The sequence below is a fragment of the Mustela nivalis genome (assembly GCF_964662115.1).
Source record: "Mustela nivalis genome assembly, chromosome: 9".
In the NCBI taxonomy this organism is placed as follows: domain Eukaryota; kingdom Metazoa; phylum Chordata; class Mammalia; order Carnivora; family Mustelidae; genus Mustela; species Mustela nivalis.
This window is the reverse complement of record NC_139028.1, coordinates 24055469-24081285: the sequence shown is the minus strand read 5'-3', so window position 1 is coordinate 24081285 and position 25817 is coordinate 24055469. Positions and strand designations below refer to the sequence as shown.

At 49.5% G+C, this 25817-nt stretch overlaps 1 protein-coding gene across 6 annotated transcripts in view; it reads right to left on the bottom strand.

Annotated features, from left to right (window-relative positions):
- Positions 1-25817, bottom strand: part of GRIK4 (glutamate ionotropic receptor kainate type subunit 4) — a 410487-nt gene that overhangs the window by 19758 nt on the left and 364912 nt on the right. For all 6 annotated transcript variants that reach the window (XM_082683693.1, XM_082683692.1, XM_082683690.1 and 3 more), the window contains 5 exons: positions 23264-23377; positions 11743-11852; positions 8176-8349; positions 3987-4152; positions 2896-3121 (listed from right to left, as the gene is read on the bottom strand). In XM_082683693.1, the coding sequence (XP_082539819.1) occupies positions 2896-3121; positions 3987-4152; positions 8176-8349; positions 11743-11852; positions 23264-23377 (790 nt within the window). The remainder of the gene's footprint in view (positions 1-2895; positions 3122-3986; positions 4153-8175; positions 8350-11742; positions 11853-23263; positions 23378-25817) is intronic.

The window sequence follows — 25817 nt, the reverse complement described above, 5'->3', positions numbered from 1 at the left end:
CCCAATGCAGGACTCGATCCCTGGACTCTGGGATCATGACCTGAGCTGAAGGCAGATGCTTCACCCACTGAGCCACCCAGGTACCCTCAGGTTATGCATTTCTAACAAGCTCCAAAGGGGATGCCCTGCTGCTCGGCCACAGACTGCACTTTGACAGACCAGGACTAGATCAGCTGCCAGATCTCAGGACTCTGACAGCCACGACCCACAGAGGAAAGCTTCCCTCCTGGAGATACAACTACACCTGGGCATGCAAATCCGCAAGCTTGTGGCACAGAACGTGTCTATGCGACGTGGGCCAACATCAAGAACACCTCGTGTGGGCGCCTGGGTGGCTCAGTGGGTTAAGCCGCTGCCTTCAGCTCAGGTCATGATCTCAGGGTCCTGGGATCGAGGCCCGCATCGGGCTCTCTGCTCAGCAGGGAGCCTGCTTCCCTCTCTCTCTCTCTGCCTGCCTCTCTGCCTACTTGCGATCTCTGTCTGTCAAATAAATAAATAAAATCTTAAAAAAAAAAAAAAAGAACGCCTCGTGTGCTGTAGGTACTTATTACACACCTGCAGCGGTCAGCTACTTGAACTGCGAGATGGGGCTACGTCGTGAGACTGATGAACATTCCATGTTTACAGACAACTGTCCGGCCCAGCCAGGCATTTCAACCAGTTTTCAAGGTATTTTCAACCCAACCTCAACAGTACCCCAGGGGCTCCATGAAAGGATTATTCTGTTTATTCCATGTTTGCCTGCTTTGCCTTAACCACTTTACTAATTTTCCCTCTCATTCCATGTGCTGTTTTTCTTAATTTTCTTGGGTCCAAGCACATAGCTTATTCTCTGGTTATGTCCTTACCCCTCTCTCCACCCACTTAAAAATGACACACATGCTGCCTTTCCTGGATGTAACCCCAGCTGGATGTAAATTCTCTCTCATCACTGGATTGTATGATGCTCTTCCCAACCTGATCTGAGAACCTGGACAAGTCCACAGCTCACCTATCCTGTCTTGTTGAGTGGGTGGGATCCTCTGGCAACATGGTCTGGAAAGCAAAGCGCTGAACCTGGCTCAAACCCAGCTCCTCTACCTGCTTTGTGACCTTGGACAAGTACGTTGTTGTCCTGAATCTCAGAGAAGGGCCACATCTACCTCGCAGGTAGGCTGACATGTGAAAATAGCATCATGCCAGATACAGAAGGAGAAATGTATTTCCTTCTCTTTTTCTTTCATTATTGATAAAATTTCTCAAGTTGGCCTGCTTTGTGTCAACTCTCAACAGGTTTGTTCCATGAACACTTTTAAAGCATTTGAGATTTCAGTAATTTAACTGAAATTTTAAAAAATTTATCTTAAACAGCTAGATCCTGATCAAGGTGCATGTTAAAGTGTGTTTTGTGGTTCACGCCACCATCTTGAAACAAAATGGAAGCCAATAAATCTCTCAAAGAGGGCCATAATCTGCACATTAATAAATATCAATGAAATATGATGGTAAAAAGGGCATATGTGGTCTTACCAGTGCCCGGAGTGAGGCCTCTGGGTTTACAGAAGAGCTAGTGTCAGAATTCATTGAGCTCAAGAATGAACTGTATCCTTGCCTATGCTCATTGGCTTTGTTTCCCATCCATCTTTAAGAAGTCACCTGATTTTACCAAATAACATAGGGGGTTAGGGAAAAGGTGGGGAGGGTACTCATGTTCCTCCCCAAACAGCATAAGTGCGAGATGCTGTGGTTTAAGGCACCTGACCTGATTATTAGGTTTACCCCTCAATTACTCTATAAGATAGGCATTAGAAACCTAATTTTACAGATGGGTTAACAGACTCAGAGAGCTTAAACGATCTGAGGTTCCACAGTCCAGAACCAGGAGCATTCCCAGGTCTGCCTGTCCCCAAACCCATGCTTTTCACACTCCATGGATATAGTGAATCCAAAAGAATTCTAAGTTAAGTAATGATCAAAAAAAGGAGTGTGTTAGATGACAGCAAAGATGTATGTGCTATATATCGCTTTCCCCACATGGTCTGATGGCCTCAGTTGCTGCCTCTCCCCCTGCTGCCTTGTACAGGACAGCCTTGTAGAAGAACAACGTTGGGCAAGGACAGTGCCATACAGTGTGGCTCTCCATGATGGGTGAGGGAAGGGTACATGCTCCCAGCACCAGGGGAACATTTTCAGATTCCCTCTCCAATCTAAAAAGCAGTTCAAAGGGCTTCCCCTCACCTTCTGATGAAGGCACTATCAGCAGGAGAAGGCCCAAAGCATGAATATCCTTTAGAAAGCATAGTTGGGAGACCTTTCTGGAAGTCAAACATCCCTACCATCCTATAACAGCCTGGAAGGCCACAGTCAGCTGAATACTGAGTTCTCCTGTTCATTTTCAATGACTTATACTGATTGGGAGTAGATGCGTCCCACAGATGATCTGAAAACCACCTCACCTCATCATGTCTATCTCCTTTTGTAATAAGCCTTTCCCCAGCGACACTAATAGCAAAATTAATTAAGTTTGACCATCTCTACCTTCCCCTTCCCACTGCTAGAGGTCCATCAACAGAGCAAGGGCCAAAGGGCAGGAAGCAGAAGAGGGGAAAACAAAAGCCCTGAAGCATCCACCAAGGACATCAACGTGTCCTTGAGTAATTAATCAATTAATAACTAATCAATTTGACCGGCCATAATTAAAGATTGAGAACTCTGATGGAAGTATGTGGGTTTGTTTGTTTTTTGGGTTTTTTTTTTTTTTTTTGCTTTTTTTTAACCTGAAGAATGCCCACCTAAAGTCACTGTTAACTGGTTCTAGAACAGGGCTGTCGAATTCAGTGCTGCATTCGGTGGTCCTAGCTACTCTGACCCTGCCTGGATGAAGCTACCCAAAGAGGCTGTTCCTCTCCTGCATACCGACTGGCATGCCAATCCCATAGCCCTTGGTGTCCAGCAGGCCCCCAATCTGAGTGAGGTTGCAGTTTCGCTGCCGGTAGTACTCATTCATGGTGGATTCCAGAAGGAAGGCGTAGTTGGAATTCAACACCCTGGCGATTCCCTCCTCAGTGCTCTTCACAAACACACTTGGCTGCTTAGAATACATGTAATTCCACATGCGTTGGTAGGTCTGATAGCGGGAATTCTGGGAAAAGAACACAAGAAAGCAAGCTTAGAACAAGAGAAAGGAAATGTTGGTTTTAAAAGGGAGGGAATCAAAGTGGACCTTAAAATCCTGGCCCTTTTCTTACTCAGTCCCCTCATTATTGTCCATATAACATTTTCCCTTCCATCTCACAATGACCCACTTGTCATGGCAAGAGAGGGGGCTGTGACTTTGAAACCTCTCACAGGAAGGCAAGGAAAGAACAGGGTCCTAAGACACTGCAAACTCTGCCTAGTGGTTTGATAATCAGTTTTGCCCCATCTACCCTAGAGAGAAGACTTTCGCTGCCAACCTCCGGGTTTGGACCGAATGAAGAATGGAAATTCTGGTTGGGTCCTTTGCTGTCCTTCAGGCAGGAGGCAGTGAACTCAGGGTCATCGGGACTTCTAAGAGACACTGTCTGAAGGAGGAGTGTCACCCACTTTCTGTTGACCCTAAACCAACGTATCAATCCCAGATCCAATGCTGGCCTCTATTTTTACAAATAAGAAGACTGGGAGAATTTAGCCGGGTGTGTGTGTCTATCCACACCTGTGTTTGCATGATGCCTTCAGTTGTTGTGGTGCCCATAGGCACTGAGGCTTGTATGGAAAACAGAAAACTGAAGTCCAAGGCCTTGGACTTGTTTCATGAGAAAATGGACATCTTGGGTAGTTGGATGGCTGGACACCTATTAACTCCAAGGGTACTTTATAGAGCAGGACATAGATGAGCCCCAAGTGAACCTCCAAACTAGATGTTAGAGATAATGGGATGAAGATTGATGTTGTTATCTTTAGAGGACAAATATCTCAACTCTATTCTGCCCAGTTCCCCATGTCGGTGAGCCACCCAATGGGTTTACTTGGAAGAAGGTCATGCTGGAGCCTCCGTGAATTGTGCCATACTCAATGGCGGTCTGGTCAGCCAGGTCATCCACTGACTCAATGGGCACATCCATGCGCTGCACGGTCAGGAAGGCCGCTAGGTTGGCCGTATAGGATGAGATGATGATCAGCGTGAATGCCCACCTATGTGAGAAAAGACCAGGAAATCATCCTTGCCCAGGCACCCCCAGGAGTCTTAGTCCCCACCCCCAGTCCTGCAGCAACACAGAAGAGACCAGGAGTCCCTCTTCAGAAGGAGCTCCCAGCTCCGTGGGGGAAGAAAACGGAGGCAGGGTGTATGATGTCAACAGAAATGAACAGAGTTTGTGAGCCTTTCTTGAAAGAAGACCATTAATTTTTTCCCCCTCATTTCTTAAAGGAGATGATTATTGGGTTGCTATTCAAAAGAGGTATGTCCATGCACATGAGGCCATCTTGGAGACCATGAGAAATGAGCTAGTGAATGAGTGGAGGGTGCCAGTTCTGGGGGCTCTGTCTAGAGCCAGGGCTGGGGGGCTGCCCCTGTCTTCTCATGATGCAGCCTACAATCTGATGTGCATCGCCATGGGCTGAGCACCTGCCAGGAGCCACACACATCATCTCACGTACTCCCTACAACTAAGGGAGGTAAGTCTTACCCTGATTTTGCTGATGAGGAAATGGAGGCTCAGAGAAGCAAAGGAACTTTCCAAGTAACACATGGATAAATTCATATTTTATTTTTAAGGATTTTATTTATTTATTTGACAGAGACACAGCAAGAGAGGGAACACAACAAGCAGGGGGAGCGGAAGAGGGAGAAGCAGGGTTTCCGCTGAGTAAGGAGCTGGACTCGGGACTTGATCTTGACCCTGGGATTGCGACCTGTGCCGCAGGCAGACGCTTAACAACTGAGCCACCCAGGCGCCCCTAAATCCGTATTTTAAAATGAGTTCTACCAACAAGAAACTCTTAAATATTAACTGGTGATAAGCACCTGTGACTGCTGAGAAGTTAGAATTAGAAGCTGCTCTTGCGGGTGCCTGGATGCCTCAGTCAGTTAAGCATCTGCCTTTGACTCAGGTCATGATCTCGGGGTCCTGGGATCAGGTTCGCTTCCTGCTCAGGGAGGGTGGGTCTACTTATCCCTCTGCCCCGCGCCCCCGCCTCCTGCGCATGCTCCCTCGCTCTCTCTCTCGTGTTCTCACTCCCTCAAATAAATAGATAAAATCTTAAAAAAGAAAAAAAGAAACTACTCTTGTAATGCGCAAACTATTTCAAAATAGAGGGGTATTTTATTGGGTAAAACGAACTCATTTAAAATGAGAATAATTTTGCAACTCAAGCAGTGTACATGCTTAATGCCATTACAACTAGTTTGTTCACTTAAGTAGGTTAAATAAGCCTTCTACCATCTGGTCAGCAGTGTGGCTCTGCATCCCAATCCATTTGTTTATAGGGGTTCAAAGACATATCCAGGCATAATTGAGGTTGGATAATCACAGGTTCTGAATCCGTGGAGTCTGAATTAATGAGGCTTTCCTCATTATGAAGACATTGTCGACTAAAGCATAGCATTTGCCAAAGGAGCCAGAGGCCGACAGATTCCAGGGGGGTTTTCAGAGCGGGAAGTCCCACTGTCTCCTTTACCACTGTGTCCAAGGACTCCTGTAGGCTGCCTCCCAGGTGGGAAGTGACAGGGTCATCTACCAACTCAATGAGTGCCTCTATATGCCAGACCCCTGGGGAGGTGACCTGGTTTCAGTTCTGGCCTGTTCCACTCCACCTGTGAGACCTTGGGGGGAAAGCCACCTACATCCTCCAGGTTCGCCTGCTCGGGAATAGTAATGCCTGTTCTGCCTGTCTTCGGAGAATTGTGAGATCAAAGGGGATAAGATGTCGCTGGTGACTAATCCTCTGTAAAGAACCAGAGGAATGGGAGATAGAACTGTAGAGACAGACCTTCCCACTGACTATGGGAAGAAAAGCATCTGGCCACCTTCCCTACGTGTGACCTGTAAGTAGGGTCAGGTGTCCTTCCGTCCTTAAGACCTGCTTTCCCTGCTCCTGCTTCCATTCTCACACTCTGCTGCAAGTTCTTTCTTCTGACCATCCTCCAGCGGAGGCCAGGGAGGTGGGGTGAGCCATCCCCACATGGAGGCCAGAATTCTAAAGGGGCTTAGCTACCCGGGATAGCACCATGGGTTCATGAGCCCCGGGTATGGACTTGATCTCAGAGTTGGCTGGGCAGTTTCCCTCAGCCCCCTGGCTACACTCTGGCATCTCTCCCACCGTGGGTGGCCTCGAGGTACTTTATACGGCTGGTCACAAAGGAATGGGTCAGAGAGCCAAGCAGCTTGGGGCAAGCCTATCATCTCTGCTGAGAAAGGGAATCACATACTCTCTCATATGCTGTCTCCAGAGGGGTCAGTGGAGCCCTGCTCCTATGTGAAAAGGTCATTAGCAGTTGTCAAGTTGACATTCTTGCTAGCAATGTGGCATTCTTGTCCCTTGCTCAGGGTGGGGAATCTAAGGCAGGCCGCAATGGCCCTCTCTCTGGCTCTCCCACTCCTTCAGGGAGCTGATCAAACGGAGGCCTTGATTTGATAACGGAGAGCTCCGAGGGGCAGAGGATCTCCCTAACAAGTCAAGGCCCCCCCTCCCCCAGACACAAGGGAGCCTCCCAGCCCCCGACAGCTATTTAAAGTACTGCTGAGCCAGTGGGCCAGGGCTAGCCTGTGAGACAGGTGGCCCTCCCAGGCGCTCAGGCAGACATTCTCTGGAGGAGGGAATGCCTGGGGCTTGGGGAGCTGACGGGGGTGGGGGGGGGCGGTGTGCAGCCGGCGATGGAGCCCTCGGAGAACTACACAGGAATACACCCCCTGGAAGGAACAGCTCCAAGTAGAAAGAGATCAGAGTCTGCGGCCGACTTCTGCTTGTCTGTATGGCTTCTGCCTGACTTCCAGGATTTTGATGGAACTCTGCGATTTTTCCCTCCCAAGACCGCCCCTTTTCCCGGGGAACATTAAAACCCAGTTCTTTCCTTTGATCTACATGGTGGTTTCTGGGCATTACCTGGTAATTGCCCAGATGTCTTAAATCCTACTGTATTTATCATTTATCAGTGAAAACAAAACCCCCAGCTGGGTGGGGGTCACTGTCCCAGTTGTGTTTTTACCTCCCCATCAGTCCCAGTCCAGTGTCCCTCTGGTAACTGTCCAGACACTGGTGCTCAAGGTGGAAACACCACTTTTCCCTTCTCCATTGGCTCACACAGGCTGCGAAGGAGCGGAGAGCACCGAGGCTGTAAGTCCTTTAGGCTATGAGAGCCAAACGCAAAGTGGGATTTTAAGCAAGGCTGGGGAACTGGGATTCTGCCAGCTGGCCTCTTGTCTGTTGTGTACATACAACACATATATGTGTGTGTGTGTTTCATTTCTCCCCATAAGGGTCTAACAGCAATGATTAGTTCACATATTTATGTAGCACTTTCAAGTGTTCAGACTGCTTTCCCACACACCAAATCGTTCAACCGTCTTCTCTTTGCCCTGGGTGAGCCAGGAGAAGGGAGCTGCAGGCCAGGCTGGCTACCTGCGCGTGGGGACTGCCTCCGAGAGCCTGTCCAACTCTGAGCCACTAAGAGTTTGCCTCTGCCCACACCTGCCGAGGTGGGCAGGTCTGGCAAGGTCCCGGCGCCAGGCCCAGAGGGAGGAAGGTGGAGAAAGCTGGCAGAGGGGGCCAGATGTGACAGCCGGGTTTCCATTCTTCCAGCAGGCATGTCTCGCTGCACACCCCGATTTGCATAAATCTGCATATGCCTTGGCAGGCCGAACCACTCAACCTCAGGTCATTTTCAGGTCAGGAATTTATAATCCCTTCGGCTGTGTGCCTACAAGGCAGTTTTCTGCATCCCTGACTCCTTGCCCTCTGTCTCCAGACCTCCGAGGCAGAGGGAAAGGGGAACAGGAAAAGATGGTACAAAGTGTGCCCAAGCCAGTGCTCTCAAGCCAGTGCTCCCAAGCCTTCTGGAGCTGGTGGAATGCAGCCCAGGTCCCTGCTAGTCTGTTTTGGAAGGCAGAGCTCTCTGAGAGCTTCCTGGCTACCTGCAGCCAGGGCAGGGCTCACCGGAGGACCCCCCAGGGGTCCCTACCCCACTGGGCCTGGCCCCTCCTCTGCCCCGGATCTTACCAGACGCCACTGACGCAGCGGGTGGATAAGGCTCGAGGGGCGATGGTGGAGCCCTGCTGCATGAAGCCCCCGACGGGAAACCAGAGGCTGTTGCCGAGGGAGTACTGGTTCACCAGGAGGTTGCATCGGCCCTGGGCACACGGGTGGGGGCTGTACCACTCATAGGGGGTCAACCTGTGGGAGAAAAGGAACACAGACCAGTGCCAGGGAGGGTGGGGGTGAAGAACACACTGGAAAGAGCAGTGGCGGGGGGAGAGGGGGGCTCTCCCTTCTGTCCTCACCTCTGTACTCAGTCCCAGGCCTGTGGCTTTGACCAAGCCACTTCCCTTTGCTGGACCAGGATCCTCCCAACCAAAACCAAGGGGCTTAGGCTACGCTGGCAGTGTTTGTACCGCTTTTCTTCAATTAAAAAAATTTTTTTTTAAATTTTTTCAAAACAAGTCATGATGTAGAACTCCAAACACAAAACAGATGAATGTGCAGCCTCCTTGACTAGAAGCCGCATGTGGCAGGGGACGGGAGGGGACACCTGGGAAGTGCTGTGTTCTTAAGGGCGCCACCCTCAGCCCCCTTAAGTGGTCACAGAGGGACCGGAGGACCCCACAGAGCCAGTGTTTAAACCCTCAGCCAGAACAGTGCTTCGCAAATGTTCACCTTCATCAGAATCACCAAGAAGGTTTGTTCAAACAGACTGTTGGGCTCAGCGCCTGAAGCTTCAGATTCAGGGAGTCTGGTGCCGACTAAGCAGCTTCTTGGCTCACTGTGATGCCCCGGGTCCGTGCTGAGAAACCCTGGCCTAGATGGTACCCTGGACTGTGGGTCTCAGCCCTGATTCTGTGTCAGACTCACCTGGGAGCTTTCAAAGAAACGCCACTGATAAGATGCCACTCCCAGAGGATTTGATTTGCTTCCGTGCATTTCTAAGGCTCCGCAGGTGAGTGTGATGGGCACACAGGGTCGGGAAAGGCTTCTCTAAGCCCCCTGCCTCTCCCTCCCACTGTCCTTCTCTGATGCCCTTTCTTCATGCCCCCCAGATGCATGCCTTCCCTCCTCGACCCACTCCCACACAAACCCCCCAGCTGTGCCGACAGGGATGCGTATGGAGGTGTTGCCGAGCAGGGTGTGGAACTGGGTGCCAGTCTCATCACCAGCCTTTCCATCCCTGGCCTAGCCTGCTTGTTGTTCTGCCACGGCTCGCCCACATGGCCACCGCCCCTACTGTTCCTGAGTACAATGCCAGCGTGTCATTGCTGGCCCGTGTCCAGAGATATGCTCCTTCTCCCCATGGCCTACAGACCTGGCTTGTCCTTGGTGGTTTCCAAGCCCACAGGCTCTTAGAACTGGGCTTCAGAGATAGATTCCCTGGCCTCGGCCCTAGAGATGTTGAGAGGATCGAACCTGGGAATTCATTTTTTTTTTTTAAGATTTTATTTATTTATTTGACAGAGATCACAAGTAGGCAGAGAGGCAGAGAGAGAGAGAGGAGGAAGCAGGCTCCCTGCTGAGCAGAGAGCCCGATGCGGGACTCGATCCCGGGACCCCGAGATCATGACCTGAGCCGAAGGCAGCGGCTTAACCCACTGAGCCACCCAGGCGCCCGGGAATTCATATTTTTAAAAGCTCCTCTGTGACTCTGATATCAGCCGGCTTGGAAACGGCTGCCTTAGATTAGTGGTTTCCAGATAGGTCCCCCCCCCCCCAAAATCTCACCCAGAAGTACAATAGATCAAGAGATAAAAGTGGAACTGTTCTGGATGAAGAGGAGTTGAGGCCCAGAGCTCTGGCTACCGAGCCTTTCACCACCCCTCCAAAGTCCCTGGTACCTCCCAGGAGCCCTCATGCCCCAGGGTACCCTGTTTGAAAAACCTGTACCTAAGGTAGGTGCATTAACCCAGGTTCATGCATTATACATATATGATATAATGTGTGTGTGTGTGTGTGTGTGTGTGTGTGTGTGTGTGTTTAGGGCCGGGAAGGGGGCAGTTTAAGCCCCCGGAGCTGGGTGAAAAGCTTCAGGCTGCAGCAGGCAGGATAAAGCAGGCGTCTGTGTCTGTATATCTAGGAACCAAGCTCTCCGACCATTTCCAGGGCCCTCAAGGTCCCCCGAGAGCTATGGGAATAGCTACACACTGGGGCTCAATCAAAGGGGGCAAGAGTGAATTACAGAGCCGTGAACCAGGGATCAGGCAGACAGCTTCCTAAAAGCAGCAGCCGACAGTGTGGTGAAGTGGAGAAGAGGCATGCCAGCCTCCTGCATGTCTCACCCGTTGTCACTGACAACAGATACTTGACAGTGGCAATGCCTCCAGACCCGAGGGGGGAAGGTGGCACCAGAGAGACACACACAGCAGCCTTTGAAGGCTACCAGCTTGTGAGCAAGGCCTTCTTCTGTTGGGCTGGATCTCATGGACTCAGGCTGACTTTCCTGAACGTGGCTCTGATCTCCACTGGAAGAGGCAGAGACTGGGTGAGGCAATGCTCCCTGGGCAGGCTTGGGAGCTGCCCTGGGGTTCTGTGTTCTAACTAGAGAGAGCACATGTTCTCCTTGAGAGTGGCCCCGAGGAGACCACTAGGGAGACAGCTGGAACAGAGCCGCCACCAGCTCTCCGGAAGCTCATCCCATGGTTCTGTTACTTACCAGAAAGTAACGGCCCTTTCTGGTCCTATGCTATGGTGAGTTGGGTGCTGAGCATAGAGTGTGGATTCTGAACCGGTGACCCCTGAGCCCTGGGCTTGTTCTGCTTCTGGATAGGAAGCCGGCTGTCCCGAAGCCCAGGCTGATCCCACGGCCCAGCCCCGGAGAGCGACCACCCTCTCTGTGCACATTCATGGGAGGCCTCAGCCATGGGATGCCTTCATGTTCTTCGGGAGGCCCAGGGACAGCTTCTGTTTGCAGGGGAGAGGGAGGGCCTAATTGTCCCCAAACCCTGATCTGGACCCGTTGTTGCAAATCAACCCTACTTGCAAATGCCTTTTTCCCTCCTGCCCTCCTGTCCTGTGCCATCCTCCACAGCTCCCATTCAACAAGGCAGCTGTATTTTCACGGGCGGATCTGGGCTGGGGAAGGGCCAGGCCCTCTTCAGAGGAAACCTCTGTCGCCCATGCCCTGAGACCTCCGGGCCCCCAGCTCTGTTCATCATTCAGTTCACTCTGTGGCAGATACTGGCAAGGTCTAATGCCAGGACAGCCAAAGGCATAGTGCTTAATCAGAGTGCTCTTCCTGCCACCCTCCTCCCGTCCTCTCTCCTCCAAGACCCAAACCCAAACTGGGGGCCTAGAGACTGGGGAACAGAATGGGGAAGAGACAGGGGTACAGAAGCAAATTCAGACAAACTGGCCTGTTTGCACCATTGCATGGTAGGGAAGCCGTGAGTAGGTGGGGGGATGGGTGGTGCCAGGTGGACAGCACAGCAGAGAGCAGGTCAGGTCCCCAGTCCCCCTCCCACCCCTCCAGTGTGGCCCCAAGGTCCTCTGAACCCGCCCCTCCCACTCCCCACCACTCCCATGCAGTTCTCGAGGTGGACGCGAGGTGGCGGTGCGAGGACAGGGAAGGGGCGGCGAGCTTACCGAGCCACTAGGAAGAGGACGCAGCTGACGGCCAGATAGGCTAGAAGCATGAAGAGCCAGACGCCAGGAGAAAATGGGTCCAGAAAGGAGAAATAGCCAGGTTTGCGTCCCTGGAAATGAAGACAAAACCAGATTCACTGTGGGTGATTCTCAGTGGGTCAGGATGGCCCCTGGCCAGGGCGGGGCAGGCCAGAGGAGATATAGGGATGTGGGTCTGGCCCCAGATGGCCCTGCCTCTGGATTCTGGGTGACTGGCTTAAATGGCACTGGGGTCCAAGGTGCAGAGGGGCTGCTCCAACACCTAGCCAGCCCTGATCCCAGCAGACCAAACACAGGGACAGCTGGGGCCACTTCACTTCCTTGGTTAAGGGAGGCTTCGTGCTAGGCAAGGGGAAGAGCCCTCAGTATCCCTTATGTACCACCCTGTGTCCCCCTACCCTCCTCAAGGACGGCATGGTGGGCGCAGGGGCTTTGAGCCGCTGGTGTCCACGTTGCTGGAGTATGACAGCGCCCCTCCTTGACACTCACGTCTTTCTCACAAGGATGCTAACGGAACAGGCACCTTGTTTTTTTGTTTGGAGGGCGAACTGATGCATAGTGAGATTAACCTTAAAAAGAGATTAACCTCGAAAATGGTACCATGAGACAGATTATTATTTCCACGTTACTGGTGAAGAAACTGAAAGCCCAGGGCAGTTGAGATGTGGGTCCAAGGTCGCACAGCCAGTGAGTGGGAGGGCTGGGACTCAAATGCTCATCTTCCGACACCAAGCTCAGAGCTCAGATACCATCACGCTGTGGGGAGACGTGGTCTGTCCCCAGCCCAGGGGTGTGCCTGGCCAGAGTCAAGGGAGCCAAAGGATGGGGCCAGGAGCAGAAACCTAGGTACCAAGCCCCCGGATATTTTCCGGAGGACAGTGAAATGCAATGAGCAGGATGGAGTTCCATGATCTACTCTGGGGTCTTGGGCAAGTGCACGCCCTTCTCTGGCCTTGGTCAGAGCCCCTATAGGTCAAAGGGGCGACACTGCTGGCTTACCACAGATAGCTGTCATACATCCTGTTTCCCCTGCTGTGTTCACCCATTCTACATTCGTGGCTATCATGAGTTGACAAGCCTCATATAAAAGTCCAGATTTCTGGCGTCTTTCACAAAATGGAGTGGTCTGGAATCTCTGGGCCTCAATCGCCAATGGGCCGGAGCTCAGCGGTAGTCGCCCCCTCTACATACGGCCGGCTCTCTCCAGCTCCTCCTTCCTCCTGCCCTTCCACACCCCCCAGTTTATCAGGGCAAACGGACATGAAGTTTAGCGCCCTGTCACTCGTGATGATTTCACTCTGTGTCTCTCAATTGAGAGATACTCGGGGGGGGGGTGTCTTTCATTGTTGGTTTCTGAATCTGAAACCCCATTAGATGCTCAATGTCAGAAATCTATACCTGATTATATCACAACGAGTGAATCGAGGAAAATGACAGCACTATTTAAAGCTGCCATATTTGGTTAGGGGTGATAAGGAATGATGCACGGTCGTGGGAAAAATTCCTGGAGACTCAAGTTATAAAACATCGAACATCACACAAACAAGGATCAAGACGTAAACATCGCTCCGCTGGAAACATATCAGTCATGTTGGCAAGAGAACATCTGATTCTACTTGTGATTGACTGACGCCAACCAGAAGAGCAAGGAGTGGGCAGTTATGTGAGAGTTGGGTCTGGGCATAAACGGCCTTAGTTTAGGCGGAGCCCAGGCTGTTTATAGGATGCCAAAGAGAAGTACATTATTTGCAGGCTCCGAACTACTACTATTTTTTTCCTTCTATGTGGATGCCTTGTATTGCTTCTTCCCCCCAAAGGCATCTGAGTTACTGGTGTTTGGAGGCAAATCCGGTGTCATATGCCACCGGCATTTCTTCCAAATAACAGATTCTCCCTAACCCAGAGAATATATGATGGTGATACTTTCCTTCCGGAGAACTCAGAATGTTTCACTATGTCCTCTTGATTTCAATACCCAGTTCTCTGTATTGACAGATGGAAGAATGGAGACCTGGGGAGGTTAAGTGCCTTGCTCAAATCACTGGCGATGGCTTCAATTTCTCTGGTGCTCATTCATCACACCGCGCCACAGAGATGCCACCTCTCCCTCGTTCAGATGGCCGCCGTACCGCGTGTTCCTCTCCTTTTTATCTTTGCAACTTGCTCCAATCAACCCCCTAATTAATCTCACGTCTTTTCCCCAGTGCCAGCAGAATCCCAACCTACTCTATGTCAACCCCATGAAGCCCTCTTGAACATTATTTGTACCCATCATCATTTATTTGGACTCTGTTGTATTTATAGGCATTTCTACTGATTCATACACGTCCTGTGGGCTGCAAGGTGGACCAGTTTCTTCAGGTGACTGCAACCACTTTGAAGATAGATAATTGGTTCTATAGAGTCTACGCCGTAGACGTCCAGGACAGGCCAAGCACTGCAGATGGACTGAAAATTAGATGCCACCAAAATTTAACTAGTTCCCTGGCTTTTTTAAAAGATTTATTTATTCGAGAGAGCGAGCGAAGGGGAAGGGCAGAGGGAAAGAGAATCTCAAGCAGACTCCCTACTGGGTGTGAAGCCCTGCTCAGGGTTGATCTCATGTCCCTGAGATCATGACCTGAGCTGAAACCAAGAGTCAAAGCCTTAACCAACTAAGCCACCCAGACACCCAGAAGCCCCTATCTCCTGGACTTTTGTACTGTGTTTCAGGCTGACCACACCAGAGCCAGCATTCTTGATGCTCTCTGATGATGGGAGACACCCAAGGGGATGGTCACCAACAGATCACCATCCCAGCATGGGGAGACCCTTAGAATGTTAGAGGGGGTGCTACAAAGTGGCAGTGAACTCCCCTTGCATGTCAAAAATTCCTCTTGTTCTTAAAGATAATCTGTTGAGTCAATGAAACTTCATTCTAGAAGAAATGACATTATAGTGAGAATGCAGTTCCTTTTCCAGACTCTAGAGCCAGACACATAAGGACACCAGAGCTAGGTAATACAGGACAGGCAGTAAATTAAAACACAGACTCTGTAGCTAGCCTGCCCAGGACTGAATCCTGGCTTCATCATTTACAACTATGTGACCCTGAACAAGTTACTTAACTTCTCTGGGCCTCCATTTCCTCTTTTGTAACATGGGGGTAACAATAAAACCTACCTCAGGAGGGTGTTTTAAGAGCTGGATGAGTTCACACATAGTAAAAGCCATGTGTGTTGGCTTCTCCTCTGGCTAATGGTAGCCATGAGTGAGGGGAGGGAGGACAGTGGAATTTCCTTTTATATTAGTTCTCCTTCAATGGACAAGAAATATTTTTTCTGCCCTACAGTGACACATGCGAATGATGTCTGGGGAGAGAATGCCATTGTGGCCACAGTCACGTTCTGTAACACTTAGAATTTCTATGGGTTATAACCCATGAGTCATGAGGGTTCCCAGGGCTCTCCAGGGAAGCCATTAAGGCAACACCAGGCTCTATTCTGGAAAGACGGCTCTTAGAAGCCAGGGATTCCAACCTCAGTTCTGCCTCGGCCTTTCCAACGAAGGCACAGAGTGGGTCAGATGTGTGGTGGGTTCTCCCTTGTCCCTGGAGGGGCTGGGCATCCTGGTCACCCCTTCCTTTGTGCTGACACCACACAAGCTAGTGATACCGACTCTCTACCTGCCCTGCACCCTCTCTCCTCTCCTGCAGAGCCAAGGACAAATGCTCCTTCTGTCCTCCACGTGGTCTTTACAACTAAATGGCAACGCATTCAGAGGTCTCCTTCAACTCCCAGCTGTGGTCCACAGTCAATAAAAGACTCTTTTGGGCTGAAGAGATAGAAGCAGGCAGTGTCCATGCCTCTTTCTGGAAGAGGCAAAAGAAGAGGATTTCCTCCTACCCCGCCCCAGGAACCCACAGGTAACTTTTCTCAGGGTGTCTGCAATAGACGGTCTTGATGATAGTTGGGTTTAGCATGCACTTCCCACCTCTGAAGCCAACGGGAAAAAAGAGGCAAACAATTAATTCCTCCTCACATAAAACACGCACATGAGTTTGTTGCCTATGTAACCCACACGCTAGCAGATCTATTTTCATTTTGCTCTTTGTAAATCCAGTACGAGGAGATGTAAATTCCAATCCTGGCACTGACTTTGACTTGCTGAGTGATTCCAGGCAGGCCACTCAACTTCTCTGAGTGCCATTGTCTTCTTCCAGAAAATGGGACCCGGCCATCAACATGAAGGGGGAATGTGAGAATTACTACAGTAATATTGATAGAACACCTGGAGCTTTGTGAGATAGGAGTGCCCAATAAAATACCAATATGAAAATGATGATACACCCAGGAAACCATATTTCCATGTTATGGGCTCTCGTGTTACTTAGCCTTAAGGAACAGAACTCTGCACGTTCTGTTTCCTTATAGCAGGGTATTAAGCAGTATTAGAAATGATTCACTGGTTTACTTAGCATTGTTCTCCATTCTTCTAGACAGTCTTTCTGAAATGAAACAGACCTTCTTGAAAAAAAAAAAAACGGGTAATATATCCAGCGAAAATTCTGGGCATTAATTTAATGTTGGCATTTATGCCTCTCTCACTTTTTAATCACTGTCTGTTGTTTTGTTGTTGTTTTTTTTTACTTTTCTTGACAGAGAAGACTCTAGCTAAGAGTTAAGAAGAGGAAAAGACAGAGCATAAAACTTCTCCACTTTGTTAATCAAAGATGGGTGAGGACCTTACAGAGGGAAAGGCATGCTCTCGAAGAGGTCGTAGGTACTCTGGCTGGCTGGAGACACTAAACAGGATAGGATAGTATAGGATAGATAGTATTCTCAGATTAGAAAGGCTCTAGAACATTCCCCCGACACATGGCCTTGACATAGAGAAATGCACCTAACTGTACCATAAAGATGGGTAGTTAAAAGCGTATGGACCTGAGGACCAGAAAGTTGGGTTCAGTGCCCCCTCCACCATTGTGCTTTCTCCTCTCTCCATGGTCCCGCTAGCCACCGCGGACCTTAGCATCCTTCCACATAACATGGGGACCATGGTACTGTGCCTCGGTGGGGGGGGGGGTTGCTGTATTAAAGCAGAGACTCCATGCAAAAGTGCTTCATAAATAAAGAGATACCAGACAGATGTTAGTCAACACACAAGTACCCTGACGTACACCCAACCACCTTGACTATGTCAACACTGAACTTTTTAAATGTAATTATCCATTTAGGGGGTATACGTGCCAAGCGTCAAATCTCAGGTTGGCGTCTGGCACACGCAGATGACGCCTTCCTACAACAGTCAGTGCGTGCTGGAGGAATGCAGACTTACTTTAATATTAATCGGAGCAAAACATCATTAGGCAAATTGCTGTTGCGGAAAAAAAAGACAGCAAAACGACACAATATACTCTGATGTTCAATATGAATGTTTTCGTTTCCCTGTGCTCTTTTCCCCTCCATTCACATAGATATTGGAGTCCTCACAGCGGGCGTCAGAATCATAAAACCCCAGAGTACAGATGCCCCTGGGTTCCTTACTGCTTCAGCGTATACTGAATGAGCTGATGTGCCATGGAAATCAAGAGAGTCTTGAACTTCAGATGTCCTGTTATTTCATTCGCATTCTTGGATTAGTAGGGGTACTCAGATCTCGTTGGTACCCAGACTCTAAAGGCTGGACCCTGTATGTATGGTTTGGAAGCTCATCTAGCCCTGACCAGGGATTGTAATGCTTTCTCAGGTGGGTGCTAGGTTGTATGCGGGTGGTGCAGGCAATGGTGGGGAGGGAGCACTGAGTCCCGGGGAAAGCCGTGCGGGCCCGGAGCAGAAGATGTACCTGGGTGGCCTGAAACATGGGCCTCCCATCTCCTCTTGTTATCTAGACCATTGAGATCAAGGCCAGAAAAGAAACAGGAAATCTAGTTCAGTCACTCATCCTGCTGCCTGGGCTATGAGGCCTCCTGACAGAAGCCAGGCTCCTGGGCTCCGTGCTGCTCCATTAGGAGCCACAAAAGAAAGTGGTGCTCACTGCCCACAGGACAGCGGGGTACCTCCCTCAGCCTTCCCTCCTGCCTTTCTTCTTTCTGTAATTATGGAGCCAATATAGCCTGTTTGGGATGATCATATTTCCACATCAAAAACTGTATCATAAGAGCTTCTGGCCTGACAAGAGGGTACCTTCTTCCCACTAGGATCCACTTAGGGAGAAAGAGATAAAGACCAGTACAGTGCAGCAAATACATGGGCAGACAGCTGCTGCTCAGGGAAAGAGACCAACAGCTCCATCCAGAGGAGTCACACTGAAGAGCAAGTGACATTTGAGCTGGGTATCGAAGGCTGGAGAGGAGTTTGTTCCGCGGCCAAGAGGCAAGAAGACCGGCACAGATCAGAAGAGGCTTGTGTGTTGGTGAAGCGGTGAGTGCTATGCGGTGAGGACGCCTATAGCAGGAGCTACGAGTGGAACAGGAAAGATGGGCTGTGTTCTCCATGTTCAGAAAGAGGGACTTGGTCTTGTTAAGTGATGGGCAGCCAGTGAACCATCTTAAGTAGGAGGCTGATATGATTCCATTAGTAAAAAAAAAAAATAGCAGTAAACTAAAAAACTAACTCTCAGCAAGTCACGTGCATTTACGAAATACAAAGCTAATGCCCTATTGTGCACAGGTCAGGCACTGTTATAGGTGCGTTACTTATGCATTTACGTATCCTCATTAAATCTGCATGACAACCCATTGTCGCACATGAGAAAACTGAGACACAGGGGACATGCAGCAAGTACATGGCAGATCTGGCTCCAGAACTTTCCACTGCTTTTTCATGAATGCTGGAAGTGACTATGGCCCTCTGATGGGGACGCAGTACTGGATGGGAGGGTCACACCTCTCATCCAGTGAACTCAAGGAGGATACAGGCCACCAGGATGGCAATTCAGGTCAGAGATCAGGAAAGCCTGAAGCAAGGTGGATTCAGTGGGGGTGGAAGGCGTGCTTGAGAACCATCTAGGAGGTGAGCTGACTGACTGAACGTGTGCAGTGAGAGAAGTGAAGGGCAGCTCAGGGGAATGGGTGGAGATGCCATGAGGTGAGATGGGACAGGGGAAGAGGAGGAAGAATTCTACAGAATATGGTTTGTGACACCAAATTTGAGGTGCCCATGAGATGGTCAGGTGATGTCTAGTCATGCTAGAAATAGCTTCGAGAATTCAGGGGAGTGGCCAGGGTTGGATTTGTAGATGCGGCAGAGAGCTGTCAAAGAGAGAAGGGAAATGCACCAGGGACATTCACGGGGCAGGCAGAGAGCGAGAGAGAGTCAACAGAAATGCTGGAGGGGCAACGATCAGGGTGGTAGGAGGAAGAAGAGGAAGAGACAGTGACCTGGAACCTGGAACGGAGAGAGGTCTAGAAAGTGGGGAAGTGGGAGGGATCGACAGTAACAAATGCTGAAGCCAGAATTCTAAGTCAGCCTCTGAGTGGCAGGGAGTAAGGCATCCAAATAGCAAAACAGTCTTCCCATTTTGGTCCTAGAAATGCCTGAGCAGAAACAGAGATTATACCCCAACAGTGAGAAGAAGGAAAATACCACATCATCGACACTTGGTGATCCCATGGTCGTGAGAAACTAACCCTAGGTAATCTAGGATGACTGTAAATTCACACACTATTTCTGATTGTCTTTAGACTTCAGACACATACCTGCCACCCCTTACTACTTAGGAGGGTTTTGCAATATTTTCAAAAGAGGCATTTATACTTTGGGTTAATTATTTTAACCTTTGCACACAGGCTTCATCATCACCAGATGTTCACATCTTGGCAACAATCACTCATGACTCAGATGACCTCAGATACAGAATTAAGATATAGATTCTGGGCCATTATAGATTATAAATGAAATTAATCATCTTGAGAAACTACCAACTTCCAAAAAATTCACAAAATAATAAACTTTCCACTTGAGAAAAATTCACAAAATGATCACTATGAACTTGAGAAAAAGTCAAAAAATAATAAATACTCTCAACCTGAGAAAAATTCACAAAAGAATAAACCCCCAGTATTCAACTTTATTTTTGTTAACCTAACACTATTATAGGAGAGAGAGCTTCTCTCTGTAATTTCAGATTGGGGCTTTCATGGTGAACTCCATGGAGCTATCCTGTGGTATTAGCTGTTTCTGCCAATTCAGATACAGCAAAGTTCATCTCAGACCTGTTCTCGCCAGGTCTCCCCTGGTTTCATTGATTCAGGATTGTTCTCTCCAGCTGATTTTTTGGTACTTTCTAAGCACACTGCCTTACACACAGAATGAACTCAATAAATATTTGTTGAATAAATGCATAAACTGTCAGCTCTGCTTAGTGTAAGGTGTTCATCAAGCACTCAATTTTTATTCAGCTCGGCCCCCTGTTATAAATCAGCTCTGAGCAGCCATGTGGCAGATCAGTGCCTCAGTGAAGAGGCTGGAAGTGGGGAGGTCTCCTGACCAGAAAGGGGAACGTATGACTTCGGGTTCTGCAGAGAGACAGAATCAGTAGGAGATGTGTGTGTGTGTGTGTGTGTGTGTGTGTGTGTGTGTGTGTGTGTGTCTGTGTGAAGAGATTTACTTTAAGGAATTGGCTCTCACCATTGTGGGAGCAGTTAAGGCCAAAATCTATAGCACCTGCTGGAAACTCAGGCAGGATTTCTAAGGGATAGCCTTGAGGCAGAATTCTTTCTGTTCCAGGAAACCTGTTTTTGTGCTTAAGGCCTTCAACTGGTTAGATGAGGCCCACCGACATTATCAAGGGTAACTTCCTTTACTTAAAGTGAAATGAACACAGCTGTTAATCCCATCTACAGAATATTCTCATGGAATATCTAAGCTAGTGATTGATCAAACCCTGGGCACCATAGCTTAGGGAAGCTGATGTGTAAAACTTCATGTTCCAAGAACTAATACAATCATAGGTTTGCGGTAGTGGGTAATATCTGGCCAACAATTCAATTAAAGATGTCCAGAGGACTGGTGAGTGGGAATTTGTTTCTGGCTGGAGTTGATATTCCAGGCAGTGGTGTGCCCAGTGGTGAGGGTAGCCTAGCAGAGGACGTCCCCAGGCAATGAGTAGAAACACCAGGGATCAGGAGCCTTTACCTACATGGTTCCTCCCGGTCCATCGGGTTGTGAATGGGGCTCTCGTACCCTTGGCATTAATCAAGAAATCAAGGCCAGAGCCTAGTTGTACAGCTTGGCCATAGTAATATGATTTGGAGAAAGGTCCTATGTTCCCCCACTTCTTTGGGATGCTGCCTCGGGGCTCAGTTGCAGGAATGGGGTGAGGCGGGTTCAAGACACAGTGCTAGCTGGAAAATCACCCAGGGACTACGGACAGGTAGGAGGACAAGAACCCTTGTCTCAAGAGTTAGAACACCTGGCTTCTAGGCCCCACCGTGTGTCAGTTCCAAGTATGACTTTAGTTTCCTTACTTCAAGTTGGAATTCTAATAACTTCCCTCTTCTCAAACTACAGTCCTAAGGACAGGATGAGAAAAGGTACACAAGAAAGCCTTCCAGGACAAGTTACTCAAAGATCACCTGAATGAGGGGAGCCGCCTGGTGTCCCAGAGACAGCACAGGCTCGAAGCACACCATTCCTGGGTGTGATCTCTGCCCTCACACTTACAAGAACAACACGAGGGTACTGGTGTCCTAGGACCACTAGAAGAAAGTACCACAAGCTAGGTGACTTAAAACAATAGAAACGTATAGTCTCCCAGGCAGGGGTGAGCAGTTCAAGATCGAGGTATCAGCAGGGCCATGCTCCCTCTGAAGGCTCTAGGGGAGGATGCCTGCTTGTCACCTCTAGCTCCTGGTGGTTGCTGGCAATCCTTGGTGTTCCTTGGCTTATAGAGACATCCTGCTACTCTGTCTCCAAATTCACACGCTCTTCTACCCCGGGTCCACATTTTCTTCCTTTTACAAAGACACCCCTCCTTGGCTAAAGGCCCACTCAAATCCAGTATGACATCATCTCAACTTGATTAGATCTGCAAAGACCCTATTTGCAAATAAGGTCCTGGGGCTTAGGACTTCAAGATGTCTTTTGAGGGGACACAAGTCAACCCATGACCACAGTCAAGATCCTTGCAGGGGCTGGAAAGAGCGTCTGGGATGTAAGAGTTGCTCAATGAACGGGAGCTTTCATCATCGTGGAAAAGAGGCGGGGGACATTGCTCTCGCCCTTAATTCACAAGACAGCCACATCAATGACAGTGCCAACAGTGCCCAAATCCTCACACTGCTTTTTGTCTTAGCCTGGGGAGCTTGGGATTTCGATGCTGCCTCTTCTTCTAAACGCCGTGACTTCCTTTTCTAAGCCAGGCAGCGATCATGATGGATGCTGAGGTCCAGCATTGAATAGTGCTCCTTGGAGCTGCTCCAATGGGCTCTGTGACAAGGGAACCCTCCCTCTTACAGAAATGGGCTGCAGTTTCCAATGTCCTAGAAGCCCTGGCTACGTGAGCCCAGGCTGGGACTGTGAATACAGACAATCCTCTTTCTCCAGGGCTGGGATGTGGGGCCAGGGAAGGGGTCAGAAGCTAGAGGGTCTGTTCTTCAGCAGGCACGTGGGATGAGCGCTTGATCCCTTCCCTGTTGGGCAGCCTTGTGGCGCCGGGTAACACCCTGCAGTATTCTAGGTTAGTGTGACTTCAGACACCGAGAATGACTTGAGCATTGGGGAATCTTTATAATAGCTGTGCATTCAGAGTCAGTTTGGATAAAAGGATGAGAGGGAGGCTCTTCTGGTTCAGGCAACTGTGTCCTGGCAACATCGCTAGTATTCCCTTTGTAGCCCTGTTACTCTCCTGATCCTCCCCCACTGGCCAGGATCCTCCATCAGGTCTGTCCTCACGCCTATTGGTGTGCCTTCCCAAACTCATTTAGACCCTTACTCTACTCACTCTAGGCAACTTAAGCAGGGAAGTCTTTCTCTCTCTCTCTCTCTCTTTTTTTTTTTTTTTGAAGGATGTCAAAAAGGGGACAGGCCAGATATAAATAACATCATTTATTCACTAATATAGCTAACCCGGAGAGGATGGAGTCTGCATTCCCTCACCAGACAATGCTCAGAGTGAACAGAGATGCACCTGGGAATCAGCAAAGTCCTTGAAAATGCTGGGATGACTTATCTGGAGTGGAGACCCCATCCCTAGGAGGAAGCAGAGTGACCAACAGGTCCACTCACCGACACACAGCACAACCAGGGTTGAGCGCTCGCTCTCAGCCATCCCTAGTCAGTGAGGCAGAAGCAATTTTTACTGGAAAGCCCACAAGTGTGACTTTTCCATTCTTCCTGTTTGCAAGTCCGCACAGCTGATGCAGGAAAAAATAGCCCAGCTCATTTGCATTTAAGTCTTGAAATCTAAATATTTCTGTGAGTCATTCATTATTACCATATAACTCAGTGTTTGCATGCAAATAACTTTAATGACATAAATGCTTATAAAATAAGTCTCTTACCATATGAACTCGGTAAAGAATGCTAATTCCCAGAGTCATGAATGGCTTGGAGAAATCAATCACCTTCTCCCGCTCCGCAGTAATGGTGAGGCCCGCCACGGCCAGGTCCGCTTTCTGAAAGGGACAGACAGATCCCATCAGTGGGGCGGCCCAGGTGAGATGCAGGGACAGAGACTTGTGGCCAGAGGCCATCCCTACTGGGGAGATGTCATTCTGGTCTGGCTTCTCAGTGTGGGGAGGGACTCTGGGTGGCCTTGAGCCATCTCAGACCCGAACAATCATTCACGAGAGGACACGGTGCTGAAGCTGGAACTCAGGCACACTTGTGGCCAGACGCCTCTAGACACATCAGTAAGTACAAACAGCAGAGGACTGTTCAGGGACCATCTCAAAATGCCCAAGGAGAGGGAGAACGGGCACAGAGGCTGCTGGATTCTCAACAGGAAGTCGTTTTAAAATTCAACTTCCTAATTTGCTCAGCCCACAGAACTTGACGGAGGTGCGAGCCTGAAGAGGAACCGCGGTGGGGGTCTTGGGGGTGCGAGAAAACGGATGTAAGCATGGAAGAGAGAGACAAGCTAACACCACCAAGCAATCGAGCGGGTAGCCCCACCACCACAGAGCTCGTCTTTGTCAGAGCTGGGACTGGACCTTGGCCTCCCAGGGCCCTGGACACTTAAATTGCTGCTCAGGTTACAGTTCAGGCGCCAAAGAAGTAAAACAAGGTTCTGTGGCCTTCCATGTAAAAGTCACCAGAATTTGTTCTGAAGACATTTCCTTCTGTGCTCTTGACCCTTGCAGGACACCACAGATGAACATACCTGATGAGAGTCTGAATTCAACACGATCGGCTTCCTCAGTGTTCCTCTTTGCCAGACAGTTCGTCCTCGTCCCTTATTTAAACCCATCCCCTGGCAAAGCAAACTCACTTCCTCTTGGTCTGCTTCCCCATGCATGGTGCAAAGGGGAAAAGCCCAGAACCAGCGTTCTGTTCTGGTCCTTCACCAACTCCCTAACCTAGGCCAGTCCCTAGACATCCTTGGCCTTGTCCTTAAACCAAGGATGTGAGGTGAAGACTGTGCCAGGACCCTGCCCAGAGATTCTCTAACAGGGATTCTCAACATCTCGTACATCTCGTCTCTGACCACCTGCATCAGAATCCTGTGGGAGGCTGACTAAAATGCGAATTCCTGAGTCACACCCCGGGGCCCCCTGGATCAGACGGTGGGTAGGACACAGGCAACTGTATTGGTACCAAGCTGCTCAGCTGATTCTGACATCCACTAATATGGAAGAACCATTTATTTTAAAAAAAGATTTTATTTATTTGACAGACAAAGATCATAAGTAGGCAGAGAGGCAGGCGGGGGTTGGGGGGGAAGCAGACTCCCCGCTGAGCAGAAAGCCCGATGTGGGGCTCGATCCCAGGACCCTGAGATCATGACCTGAACCAAAGGCAGAGGCTAAACCCACTGAGCCCCCCAGGTGCCCCAAAGAACCATGTTTTATAACAGAGGCGTATATCTCAGACTGGCCTCCACTGGTTTCCATGTCAGCTTAACTCCTTCTTCTAATTCCAGTGGAGCAGCTGATGGAAGAGAGGAAGACAGAAAGGAGGACAAGTGGAGTCCCCAGCAGTCTGAGAACAGGCCAGGCGTCGTCTCTGAATGAGCGCACGCACACACGCGCACAAGTGCACGATTCTTCCTAAATCACTGCAAAGAAAATAGAGAAAGAGACATGCTGGTCCTCATTCCGCACACAAGGGAATTTGCGATTTGCGTACAAGAAGGATAAATCTCTTGGCAAAGGTCAGTCTCTCCCGCATTTCGACCTTGCACCTCCACTCCCGATCCACGTTCCGTCTGCTGGCGCAGCCACGTAATCTGGCAGAGGTTAACGAACTCAGGGCCTTATAAAGGCAGGCCAGGTGCCAAGAAAAGAAACTAGGGTGCGGATGTAAGAGATTTTTCAATATAAAATGAAATATGTGAATGCTTCATTGTGCTCTTTCTGTATTTCTCCAAGAGAGTGCTAATTACTGCTATCAAATGAATCAACCCTTGAGATTAAAAAACGAAGTTTGATTAGAAGATTGTTAATGCTTTCATTTGGGGCTCTTTGTGGAGGGCTGCTTGGGTCTTTCAGAACCTCGGCCCCTCCGTGACGGTGGCACTGATGGCAGTTCTGCCCGCTTGAGAGCACAGGTGTAGGCCAACAGATAATCAACGCAGCACAAAGACCCAGCAGGTGCAGTGCCGGGTCCCACACGGGCGGGCTTCTAGCTAGTCGGCAGCCAAGCCCTGCATGAACCTTGGGAGGAGGAGACGAGAGAGTCAGTTGGGTTGGACTGAAAGAACGGAAGAAAAGAGGAGGAAACCAAAATGGATAAAGTGGGCAAAGATAAACACAGCTTTTAGTCCTTTCTCTGGTTATTTAAAAACACAGATCCTGTCCCGCCAATTAACTGAACTCAACAACTCTACCCACAGGTTTCTTTTCCTCACCTACAGCTTTCGCCCCCAAAGGGTAAATTTTGTTTTTGTTTTTGTTT